Source organism: Syngnathus typhle, linkage group LG4 (assembly GCF_033458585.1).
Source record: "Syngnathus typhle isolate RoL2023-S1 ecotype Sweden linkage group LG4, RoL_Styp_1.0, whole genome shotgun sequence".
NCBI classification, from domain to species: Eukaryota; Metazoa; Chordata; class Actinopteri; order Syngnathiformes; family Syngnathidae; genus Syngnathus; species Syngnathus typhle.
In genome coordinates this window covers 3,649,675-3,662,516 of record NC_083741.1, presented here as the reverse complement: position 1 = coordinate 3,662,516, position 12,842 = coordinate 3,649,675, and the positions used below count along the sequence as shown (strand labels likewise).

The following is a 12,842-nucleotide window of genomic DNA, read 5'->3' as shown; positions in this document are numbered from 1 at the left end:
TTAAGCCATGTGTTGTTTCATTATTCCTCAAAACTGAATGGATAAAATACAAAATGCTTGTTCTTTCATTTGTCTGATAACAAAAAATACATAAACTGGGCTAGTTTATGTGGCCTAGTGGTGGAGTGTCCGCCCTGAGACTGGAAGGTTGTGGGTTCAAACCCCGGCCGGCTCATACCAAAGAATATAAGAATGGGACCCATTGCCTCCCTGCTTGGCACTCAGCATTATGGGTTGGAATTGGGGAGTTAGATCACCAAATGATTCCCGAGCGCGGCACCGTTGCTGCTCACTGCTCCCCTCTCCCCCAGGGGATGGATCGAAATCACACGGGGATGGGTTAAATGCAGAGGACAAATTTCACCACACCCAGATGTGTGTGTGACATTCATTGGGACTTTAACTTAACTTTCAGTATACCCTCCCTTTAATCTATTGTAATTGTAAAAAAAATATACAACTAGGTTTTAATTTGCAAAAACTGAAAATTAAAACATGGGTTTGCAAAACAGATTATTACCATCATCATTGTATGTTATGATACCAATTCTAGAAATATCTTGTCTGAAATGATCGACCTCTTGTCGTTCTGAGAGTCACATTTAGAAGTATGTACATACTATGATGTTTTGTTTTTCCTCTCAGCTCAGTTGATGCCTACAACCAAATTGAATTATTCTAAATATTAGGTTAATTTCATATCCGTTTGGCAGGATTGAGTAGTGAGTGAGTACTTCATACGTGTGCATCACAAGTCTGAGGTTTGGGTTTCAAATCGATAAGTAATAGTCTGATAGTTTAGAAGTACATACTTTGATGTTTTGTTTTTCCCTCTCAGCTCACTTGATGCCTACAACCTAATTGAATTATTCTAAATATTAGGTTCATTTCATATTCATTTGGCAGTATTGAGTAGTGAGTGAGTGAGTGAGTGAGTGAGTGAGTGAGTGAGTGAGTGAGTGAGTGAGTGAGTGAGTGAGTGAGTGAGTGAGTGAGTGGGTGGTTCATACGTGTGCATCACAATTCTGAGGTTTGGGTTTCAAACCTCTGCTCCAGCCTTCCTGTCTTAATGTCCATGTGCTTAGATCAGGGGTCTCAAACTCCAGTCCTCAGGGGCCGCATTCCTACATGTTTTCCAAGTTTCCCTCGTTAAACACACCTGATTCAATTACCAGGCACCTGCAGAACGTGAGGATAAACTGATCATTTGAATCAGGTGTGTTTAACGAGGGAAACTTGGAACCTGCTGCATACACAAAACTGTTGAATTCAATAAGGAGTTGCAAACAAACACGCATGAACAAACAAATCAACGATGATGGAAAAAATGTATGACCATTGCAGACATAAAGCACTGTTTGGATGTAGTATACTTGATGAATACTGATGTAGTACTATAGACGCAGCTCTGAGATCCCCCCCAAGACTGACTGTTCCTAAAATGTGGTCTTTCAGACAGGGTCTATTTACAGTATGCTAAGTCCGGTACTTTGCGCTATGCTTACTGTCTGCTGTTTGCTCAGTTTTGCTCCTCTTATTTATTGTGTTATTTGTTTATTATTTATTCATCACTCATATTTATTTATTATTTATTATTTATTGTTTGTGCCTTCTTGTTTTTATTTTGTGTCGTCTACTTGTATGTCTATCGTGTACTATGTCTCGTCACCGTGGAATAGAGGAAACGGAATTTCGGTTTCTTTGTGTGTCTTGACATATAAAGGGATTGACAATAAAGCAGACTTTGACTTTGACTAAGTGGTCTACTATAGCTAATGCATTGATAATCCATCCATAGAAGATAAATTAAACTTTTTAAAGACTTTAGATAAAAATGAGTCAGTCTTTTCCATGACACGATTTGCATTAAATAGAAATAGAGCTTTTTTGTTTGGTGTATAACTACTATTTCTGTCTTCATGTTTAAACCAAACCTCTAGGAAATGCTGAAGCTGTCCATCATAGACATGATCTTTACAGTGGCCAGCATCCTGCTCATTGATTTCATTAGAGGCTTGGTCGTTCGTTACCTCAGTGACTGTTGCTGTTGGGATTTGGAGAGCAAATTTGTAAGTTGAACACAGAACTAACCCATTATTATCTTCTTATTATGGAATGAAGCATATTTAATATGAATGTTTCACATTTCTTAAATTGACTGAAGGCGAAAATGTCAGCACATGCAGCGGTAAATAAATAAATAAATTAATTAATTAATTGCCTACTGCCCGATGACAGCTGGTATAGGCTCCAGCACGCCCGCGACCCCCGTGGGGACAAGCGGTATAAGAAATGGATGGATGGATGAATAAATAAATAGATAATAAATTTTTCATATCACTATCGATGCATCTTGCTATTTTTTTATAATCTTCAAAATAAGAACCAGAAAAAAATTTTGATTAATTTATTGTAAAATATAATATTTAACCTTAAATACACAGTCAACTGGCATAACATGAAATTATGTGCAAATGTGAAAAGAACGATTTTGTGTTTGGTTGATCTCATGTTCAAAAATAAACTTCAACGTGAGTATGAAAAAGTCAAATTAACTGATCATTTAAAATATTAAATAAACATATTTTTAAACAAATCTGCTTAGTAGGGCTGGGCAAACTTTTTGACTCGCGGGCCGGACTGGGTTCTAAATTTGGACCGGAGGGCCGAACCAGGAGCAGATGGACGTAGGCTTTGTGTGAAGTCGTATAAGCGACCTGTAAAGGTCATTGCATAAAAGATTTTGGCCTTTAGTAGGTAGTAAAGCATGGATATTCCAAACAAGTTTTTTGAAAATGCATTTATTAACAGCATTAAAAAAAATAATAATAATAATTCACTAAAAAACTGCTGATTCTCATAAAATACGACACTGTTATTATGAATAACAGTCTCCATCACTTCAGTGCCTGCAGGTCAGATTAATGAAAGATGTTTATCTTATGAGATCACATCAAACGGCAAACATTCTGACCAAATATCATCTTGAAGAATCGGTGAAAGCATACATCCAAATAAAGTAATCAAAACAGCAACACGGTGAGGGGTATTTGAAAATCAGAGCCTCCCGTTCATTTTCAGTGGGAACAGTGTTGTTGGTCTCCCTTTTTTGCTAGTGCGTCATAGTCTGGAGTAAAATTTGTTGTGGCAATTCTTAGGAGAGATCCGAGGTGTTGGTCCGTTTACCTCGATCTGTGATGGGTTGATGTTGATGTGGCTGAACGTCACGTCGCGTACGTCGAGCCAAATTGGCCACTCTCTTTTAAACGCTCGGCACTGCTTTTCCTTGGGCGACTCATTTTAATGGAAAGATTCCAGGGGAAGGTTTATGGGTGGCTTTAGCGCAAAACTGCATCTGAAAGCTCAGCGCGCAAATTACAAGAATGCTTTTGTCACAGCCCACGCTCTAAATTTGGGACTGATACAAATAGAGCGCGAGGGCGCCATGTACACGTACACGCACTTGTGAGTGTGCACCGAGCTTTCTGACACGGCTTCCGGTAGTAAATGCGCAGGCGAGCGCTTCGCCATCTACTGGGGAAACGCAGTCATTGCAGGCAAAATGACCCAAAAAAAAAAAGTTTAATAATACAATTTGTTCAGGGTTGGCGGGCCGGATTAAACGGTCCCGTGGGCCGGATGTGGCCCGCGGGCCGTAGTTTGCCCACCCCTGGCTTAATGCGTCCCAATGAACATATTTCACATTACTCCACATTTGACTTTTTTTTTCTTATTGAAAATCAGAAAACAAACAGATTGAAGATAACATGAAAGACAATTTAGTTGTTTAAAGATGAAAATGACATAAAACAATTCTCAAAAGGAAAAACAACTCAAAATATCTGGTACTAAAGCACGTTTTAGTGATCCTAATTTCCTTAGGCCAGCTCAGTGGCCTAGTGGTAGAGTGTCCGCCCTGAGACTGGAAGGTTGTGGGTTCAAACCTCGTCCGGATCATACCAAAAACTAGAAAAATGGGACCCATTGCCTCCCTGCTTGGCACTCTGCATTAAGGGTTGGAATTTGGGGGTTAGATCACTAGATGATTCCCGAGCGCGGCACCGCTGCTCACTGCTCCCCTCTCCCCCAGGGGATGGATCCAAATCACACGGGGATGGGTTAAATGCAGAGGACAAACCCAGATGTGTGTGACGATCATTGGGACTTTAACTTTAACTGTAACTTTGGGCCCTTGTGTCATTGTGGCATGAATGAAATAATGACATACTGTATCCTCTGCCTAGATGCAGAATGAAGATATTGGGGTTTTCTTCCTGATTTTTTTTAAATCGATATTATATTGAGCGCAATTTCTATTGTTATTGATCAGCTGTCTATTGCAATATATATTGATATTGAATTATTGCCTAGCCCCAATCATAACAACCATAACAACAACAATAATAATAATAATAATAATATAACATTAACTTTTCATTTCGGTTTTATTCAACAAGGATGTTATATTTGTCTTTAATGAGGTTTCTGAAGATTTTTAAGCTGCATTGCGTACCAAAATGATGACATCAGCAATGGTACATTATCAAAAAATTATGCTGTAGCACAATATTGTCTAGGAATTTTTAAACCCTTTCTTATATCTCTTTTTCAAGAGCGACAATATGTAATCTATACAATATATAACCTGCATTGCGTACCAAAATAATGACATCAGCAATGGTACATTATCGAAAATTTCTGCTGTAGCACAATATTGTCTAAGAATTTTTAAACCCTTTCCTAAATCTATTTTTCAAGAGTGACAATATGTAATCACTACAATATATAACCACCCCATCCCCTTGATTCCCTACTATGTGGTATTGGATACTTCATAAATGATTTCACATCGTTAGAATTGATTAGTATGCTAAGAAATATAATACATTTATGTTAAGTCTTTTGCTGGTGGTTGTTTAATTAAATTCTGCAATTGGTATATTGTATATTGTACTGTACATTTACCCAAATCGAATTGGAAAATTCATGAGATTAGATTAGATTTAAACGATACCAATATTCTTTTTTGTATTTCCAGCCTGAATATGGGGAATTCAAAATAGCAGAGAATGTCCTGCACTTGATTTATAACCAAGGGATGATCTGGTAAGTTGAAAGATTTGTAAAATGTTTAGGTAGCTTGACTGCCATTGAAGTTCTGTTCTGTTTCTGTCGGTTCTGTACTGCTCACTATCCATGCCCTTGTTAGAAACACCCAAAATGTCTCAATTGCACTTCTGTAGCTGACACATCAGATTTCATCATATAATTTCAGAATTGTCACCTTGCAGTAAAGAACATAATGTGTTTTACCGATGTCACACAATTGGTGTGTAAATAACTCTTTCTTTCCCACAGGATGGGAGCTTTTTTCTCCCCTTGTCTTCCTGCCTTCAATGTGTTGAAGTTGATTGGGCTAATGTATCTCCGGAGCTGGGCGGTCCTCACTTGTAATGTTCCTCATCAGCAAGTCTTCAAAGCATCCAGGTCAGGCATTTACATCAACTGTAACAGACAGCATACTACAGTATAATGGTTTGAAAAGTTTACGGTCTACAGTGCTCCCTCGCCACTTCACACTTCACATATTGCGCCTTAGTGCATCGCGGGTTTTTATGAAAACATAAATTGCAGAAATCTTTGGTGCATCGTGGCTTTTTGCGGTGTCACTTGGAGCACGGGGTTTTGTCTGCCATACGATTTCACAGCACACGATTGGCCGGTAGAGGAGACTTGACCAATGGGAACATGTTGATCTGTATCCTTGCCGTTAATTGGCGTAGAGCTGCACAGCTCTAACCACGCTTTATCTCAGCCTCCCGCTACGTATCCACTCTTCCACTTCATTTGCGTCAGCAGAATCAGCAGCATCTCAGATGTGCACTTTGTTTTGTCACGAACGAGGCATGACAGCCAAATGCATCATGGGCCGTTTAGAAATACAATAAAGTGTTGATAAATAAAATTATAAAAGTCTTGTAGAGATATCGTAAAAATATTGACTCTCCATCGCGGATTTTCACCTATCATGGGGGTCTTGGAACCAATTATCAGCAATAAACATTGGATCACTGTACTCTTAACTGGACAAATGTTGCTTCATAATAAAACATAGAGACATTTACCACTGGTGATTTTATTAATGGAGGGATGGATTTGAAGTAACAGTCAGGATAATAGTATATTTCTTTCATGCAAAGCTGTCAATGTTATCGGCTGTACTTGGGCACTTGCCCAGGTGCTGAAAGGGGTGGCATCTCTTGCGTCCGTAGCCACGGGGGAGTGGGGCTTGCACCCCCACCCCCTTAAATTTCACCCGCAACAGAACGTCAACGAAATCATACGAGAAACCCGCTCCTGGAAAGTACCCCCGAGGCCAAAATATGGTGCCGTATGAAGGCGGTGGTGCAAAGCCCTCGGGACCCCCGCAGCCCGATTGAGGGTAAACCCCGGAGCAACCGGGTCGGTATGGGCACGGCCTTGTGTTGCGGCGGTGGAGAGGTGTCGCTCACCCGATCGCGAAACCCTCGGTTGAACCTGAGGTGTTTGGTCAGGGTGGCCGCCTGGAACGTACTCTCACTGCAGGATGACTCCCGCATGCCCGCCTTGTCGGGGGAGCTCGCTCTGCTGGGCATCGCGGTGGCTGCTTTCTCTTAAGTGCGGCGGCCGGGCTCTGGCGAGATCAGGGCAGGTGGATACACCTACCACTGGTCTGGTTGACTCGACGGTCAGCACAAAGAGGGAGTGGCCATTGCGGTGGCCGACCGGGTGGCGTCACAGATAAAGGAGGTCACGTCGGTCTCGGAGCATATAATGGGACTACTGCTCGCACACTCGTTGGGAGTAGTATCGTTTGTCGCAGTGTACGCTCCCACCGGGACGAGTGAGCCGAATGAAAACTTCTACGCTGAACTCAGCTCGGTTGTGGACGCTCTTCCCGGGAGGGACACGCTGATTGTTCTTGGGCACTTCAATGCTGTCGCTGGTACCTGCAGGGATGGCTACGAGGCATGTGTCGGTCCTCACCGCTCTGGAAATTTCCCCAATGGGGAACGTGACACCAACTCCATCATGATGCTTGACTTTGCCAGGAGTCATGGTTTGAGAGTTGGTGGATTATAGTTCCAGAGGCCGGATTCGTGGCGTTGGACCTGGTATTCAAATACCGGCCTGGTTAGGAAGGAGATTGACCAGGTACTTGTGAATCGCTGGACCCTGCTGCAGAACTGCAGGGTGTTCTGAAGTGCGGAGTTCTTCAACACCGACCACAGGCTTCTTGTGGCAATGCTGAAACTACGCCTTCGAGCTCCGAGGTGAGCAACCGGGCGGCCAGATTTGGCTGGACGTCAGTCGACTGCAGGAACCTGGCGTGGCGGACGCGTATGCCGGGAACTTGGCTATGAGGCTTGGTGGGCTGGGCGCAACAGAGGACCCGCTGGCACTGTGGGAGGGCTTCAGAGACGCAGTCCTGGCGGCTGCCAGCGATCACATTCCAGAGATCCCTAGGAATCGTCGGAGTGCCCTTTCACAGGAGACGGTGGACATAATCGACCAGTGCCCCAAGGCAAGACTAGATGGCAGAACCGGTCGCTACAGGGAACTGTGGCTAGAAGCTATTTGAGCAGCTGGTTGGGACCATGACGGGCGGGTTTGAGATCTCTGTGAGGCGGTCGAGGGTCACTTGGGTAAAAGTGACGCTCACCCGGCTTATGAGGCAATTCAAGAACTCCGCTCATCCGGGCCCCCCCGCGCAATTTGACGGTCCTATCGGCTGATGGCAGTGTCCTATCGGGAGAAGATGGGCTGAAGCGTTTGGCCAAATACTTCAAGGAGTTGTATTGGGCCGAACCTCCACGCTGCAAGCTCTCTGCTGTGGGCATCCAGAACCTGGTGCCTAACCCACCCCTCAGCATTGATGCGTCTACCCTTGAGGAAGTCCGAAAGGCTCTGGGCCAGCTGAGGGATGGAAAGGCTCCGGGAATCTGCGGTTTCTGTCCAGAGATCTTCAAAGATGGAGGGGATGCCGCCCTCCGATTGTTGCACACGCTGATATACTCCGTATGGAGCTCGGGACTCATCCCAATCAACTGGAAAAGGGGCGTTGTCGTCCCTACCTGGAAGGGGAAGGGTGATATCCGAGAGTGTAACAACCACCGAGGGGTTACCCTTCTCTCGGTGCCAGGCAAAGTCTTCGCCCAGGTACTTCTGAACAGGATACGTCAGCAGCTCTTAGACTACCAGCGCCCTAAGCAGTCCGGTTTCACACCAAAAAGATCAACCGTAGACCGCATCCTCACACTTCGTGTTCTCACCGAGGGCTTTCGAGATTTCGATAGAAAGCTGCCTGCAGCCTATATAGATATCAAGAAGTTCGACTCAGTCAGTTGAGATGCCCTGTGGAGACATCTGGGGCTAGGCGGGATCCCACCGCAGCTTGTCCATCTCATCTCGGCTCTATACTCCGACACAGAAAGTGCTGTTAAGTACGGATGCACCATCTCTGTCTTCTCTCCAGTCAATACTGGGGTGAAGCAGGAGTGCATACTAGCCCCATCACTTTTCAGCACTTATATGGACTGGATTGTGGGCCGCGTTGTAGACAGGATGGGCTGCGGGGTGTCGTTCGGCAATGCTGACAACCCTGTGATCTTTGCGGAGATCGTAGACGTCTTGACCGAAGCACTTGAAGCACTGAGCGAGGAGGCGGACCCGGTGGGACTGCGCTTCTCCTGGATCAAGACGTAGATCCAGGTCTTCGGTGGCTATATGGACGCTGCTATCGCGTCAGCCGATGCGGCGGGCGAGAAGGTGGAGATCATAGACAAGTTCACTTATCTCGGCAGCGTGGTTCACCGCGCCACTTCGTGTGAGGCTAAGGTCGCTCGTCGGCTTGGTCTTGCGAATGGAGTGATGGGCTCACTGAATGGGAGTGTTTGGCGCTCCTTATATCTGAGCACGTTGACAAAGGTTCAAATCTTTTGCTCGCTGGTCATGCCCGTCCTGCTTTACTCTTGTGAAGCATGGACACTGACTGGCGGGCAAAGGTGAAGACTGAACACCTTTGCGTGCACTTCCCTCCGTCGCATCCTCGGGATCCACTGGCGAGAACGTGTGTCAAACCAGACGGTTCTCGAGCGAGCGGGGATGGAGTGCGTCATCTGCCAGATATGGGAGGGACAGCTGACCTTCTACGGCCACGTGGTACGTGACCCACCCTCGGATCCAGCGAACCGGATTCTGTCCGCTCCGGACCCAATGGGGTGGAAGCGCCCAGTAGGGCGACCGCGTGCGCGGTGATTGGAGCAGCTCGGGAAGCATCTTGAGATTGTGGGGGTGTCGGGCGGGTGCTCGGTCCTACGCCGTATGGTCACCGATGGATGTGGAGCAAGAAGGTGAGCGCAGCCTGACCTGACCTGACCTGTCAATGTGGGGGAGCGGAATATAAGAATAATAATAAATAATATTTACAATGCACTTTATATTCGGAGGAATCTCAAAGTGCTACATGGCAAATAAAAACAAGAAAACAAAACAAGGATAAGTATAAAACAACTGGACGACAACCAGGATATGAGAGAAATTACGGAAATGCTAAGGTACAGAGGTGAGGTTTAAGTCCGGTTTTGAAAGAGTCAGTGGATTGGGGTGCTCTTAGGTCAGTGCTTCTCAATTATTTTCTGTTACGCCACCCCCTAGCAAGAACAAAACTATTCGCGCCCCCCACTCCCCACCGTGACTATCCATCTCTGCATAACATTTTATCCTTATTAACATTAAAGAAAAAAAGAAAGACACATGGTCAAACTTACAAAGAATAACTTTATCAAATCGTGTTTTAAGTCTGCAACAGAAAAGATTTTAAGTGCATCAATGCCTGAAATTAAAAATAAGTAAATCCTTGTTTAAACTGTAAACATGTTTGACCAACTAATTGCACCATTGCAAAATTAAATCAAATCAATAAATAATATTCTCCAACTGTACTCACAGTGAAGCCAAGCGCTAAATACGCTTCGTCGTATTTCCTCGTCTTAGCTTTCGGCTGACTTTCTTTTGTTTCATTATCTTTGTTACTCCCCGCTTTTCTTTTCATCCCTGTTAAAAACTTTTTCATGTTGGTGGTTGTTATGTTGAATAACGGAGGCTATAGACGGGACGCAGTCGGAGCTTTCTGTTGACTCAACACTGCTAACCAAGGCAAACCTGTTGTCTTGTAAGTCGTAAAATGTTGCACTGTCGCAAACGTGACAGAAGTAACAATGAGAGCGCCACTGCCGCCTACTGTAGTAGATGCGCAATTACACTTTATTCTAGTACTACCAAAAAAAAAAGCCTGTTCCCCAGGGTCACACGCGCCCCCCCCAGGTATAGCACCGCGCCCCCCAAGGGGCCCCACTATTTGAGAAGCACTGTCTTAGGTGGTCGGGGAGGGAGTTCCACAGTGTAGGGGCTGTATGTCAGAAGGCCCGGTCGCCCATGGTATGCAGCTTGGTTTTCGGGACGTGGAGAAGGTGTGAATTGGATGAGCGGAGGCTTCGGGTGGCAGGTTTTGGGGCAAGGAGTTCTTTGAGGTATGGGGGAGCATGTCCGAGGATACAATGGTGAGTGAGGAGACACCCTCACTCAGATGCCCAGATGCGTGTGTGACGATCATTGGGACTTTAAAAAAAAAAGGAATGTCAAAATTTGGGTGCGTATCGTGTTTTCTTGAGATCTGTATGCAGCATGTATGCGGCACAGCTCCGTGACACCAAAGTCAAGTGTAATTCAGCACCTTGATATCGTCAGTCAAGATTAATCAAATCATAGTAAGTAATTTACAGCAAACTATTGGGCCTTTAGTTATTTTCTTTATTGGTTGATTTTTTGAAAATACAAACTCATTGTAACTGCATCTGAGGCAGTATTTCAGCTCAAAGTATTTTTGTTCTTGCCTATTAATGGTGATCAATGAGGCGGAACATTTTTCTTTGTCGTTTCACACGGACCCGTTTAGTGACTGACCACCGGCGGAAATCTCCGCTAGGAAAAGCCAGTTTTTTTATGCTGTTGACTAGCCAAGTTATAGTTAAGTTTCTTAAGCCTTATTAACCACCTATCACGCCTGTATATGCAGCTAATAAGGTAATGAGGGTGACGTTTTTGTGTTGTTTAATTGCGGAAGTTTGCATTTGATTTATGTACCTTGTTTATCTGTAGCATTGAAGCTTACAGCTAATATAACCACTTGTTATATTAGTTTGTGCCTTGAAAAGGAAAAGGAAAAGAAATCATCTTGTTTGCTGCAGTATTGTAGTATTGAATATGTTTGCTAGTGGTGGTATATACTATATGTATATTGTAATGATTATTGTGATGATGTTTAAAAGTTTATTTGTTTAACAGTCTTATAGGTATTATGTTTTGTGATTAAGTTTATTGGCAGTAGTGCAATATGATGTGAAAAGAGACCAAATGAGATTATTTTGAGCATATTTATTTATTGTTAAAAAATGCACTGTATGTTTATGTTTTTGTTTACACAGTTCTCACGGTCTGTCAAGGTCTGTCAAAGTCTGCCAAGTCAAGACAAACAGATCAGTAACAAAAATAACCCAAAGCTGTCTTTTATATATGAGAGGGAGTTATAGTGAGAACTTACTGCTTCAGAAGACAGCAGTGAGCAACATAAACCAAGTAAGATGTCTGAGAGTGGCAGAAAGCATGAAAGTGTGCAGGGCACAGACTCGCAGCCACAAGTGACTGATGGCACATTGGTCAGCAACCCGACTACCTCAGAAGAGCCACGACTAGGCCAAAGAGTCCCCAATAGGACAGAAAAGGGTCAAGAAATGCACGGTGAGCAATTAAGAAGAGTTGTTTCAGTGTGTGTTATGACAAGTGGAAGGATGCAATTAAAGTGGCCAAACAAGCGCTTCGTGGAGACACTAGAAGGTACACAGATGAGCAGCTGAATGAATATATCACTCAAGTATGCAATGCATCTAAGAGGCTGAATGATGTGTATTATGAGTGGAGACGCATTGATGTTCCTGACAATGAAACACGTCTAGACAAAGGGCTAAAGGTCAAAGGCCTGAAAAACAAATATTTGATGATTGTCTGTCCGTAGCCTCACATGAGACAAGCACTACCTTTCACCACACTAAATCCTCCTCTGCAAGCAGGAAAAGTGCAGCTGCTGAGGTTGCCGCTAACAAAGCTGCCTTAGAGGTAATGCTGGAACAAGAACGTCGTATTGAGGAGCTTCAGAAACTGGAAGCTGAAGCTGCTGAGTTAAAAGCCAAACAAGAGGCTGAAAATGCAGAGAGACAAAGAGTGGTAGACGCCAAACGCCGAGAACTAGAGCGACTGAAGACTATTAAGAAGCTAAACGCTACTAAGGCACGGCAAAGAGTATATGACCAGAGTGAAGGATCAGGTCACGTGTCTAAGGGCAACTGCTCAGATGAAGAAATACCGTTTTTTTCCGTGTATAGTGCGCAAAATTTAACTAATTTATTGTCCTAAAATCTGGGGTGCGCATTATACATGGGTACAAAAAAAAAAAAAAATTTTTTTTTTTTAATTTTTTTTTTTTTTTTTTTTTTTTTTAAGTCCCAATGATCGTCACGCACGCAGGGAGGCAATGGGTCCCATTTTTATAGTCTTTGGTATGGTCTTAACTAGGCTGGATGTAATTTTTTTTGTTGGCGTTGATTTCTCCGACTGCCCGTAAACGCACCACCGCGCTTCGTGCGCGCACGGGACAGCAAACGAGCAGGTGATCGAGCAAGCGTCTGATACGAGAGCATTGCGGTCGCATGGAGCGTGTTTGAAGTGAACAGCAGAGAAGAAAGGCA

The 12,842-nt window shown here is 44.0% G+C and overlaps 1 protein-coding gene across 1 annotated transcript in view; it reads left to right on the top strand.

The window, feature by feature from the left end:
- Nucleotides 1–12,842, top strand: part of LOC133152994 (transmembrane channel-like protein 3) — a 122,972-nt gene that overhangs the window by 75,017 nt on the left and 35,113 nt on the right. The window contains exons 14-16 of the mRNA XM_061277002.1: nt 1,941–2,069; nt 5,039–5,106; nt 5,359–5,487. Of these exons, the coding sequence (XP_061132986.1) occupies nt 1,941–2,069; nt 5,039–5,106; nt 5,359–5,487 (326 nt within the window). The remainder of the gene's footprint in view (nt 1–1,940; nt 2,070–5,038; nt 5,107–5,358; nt 5,488–12,842) is intronic.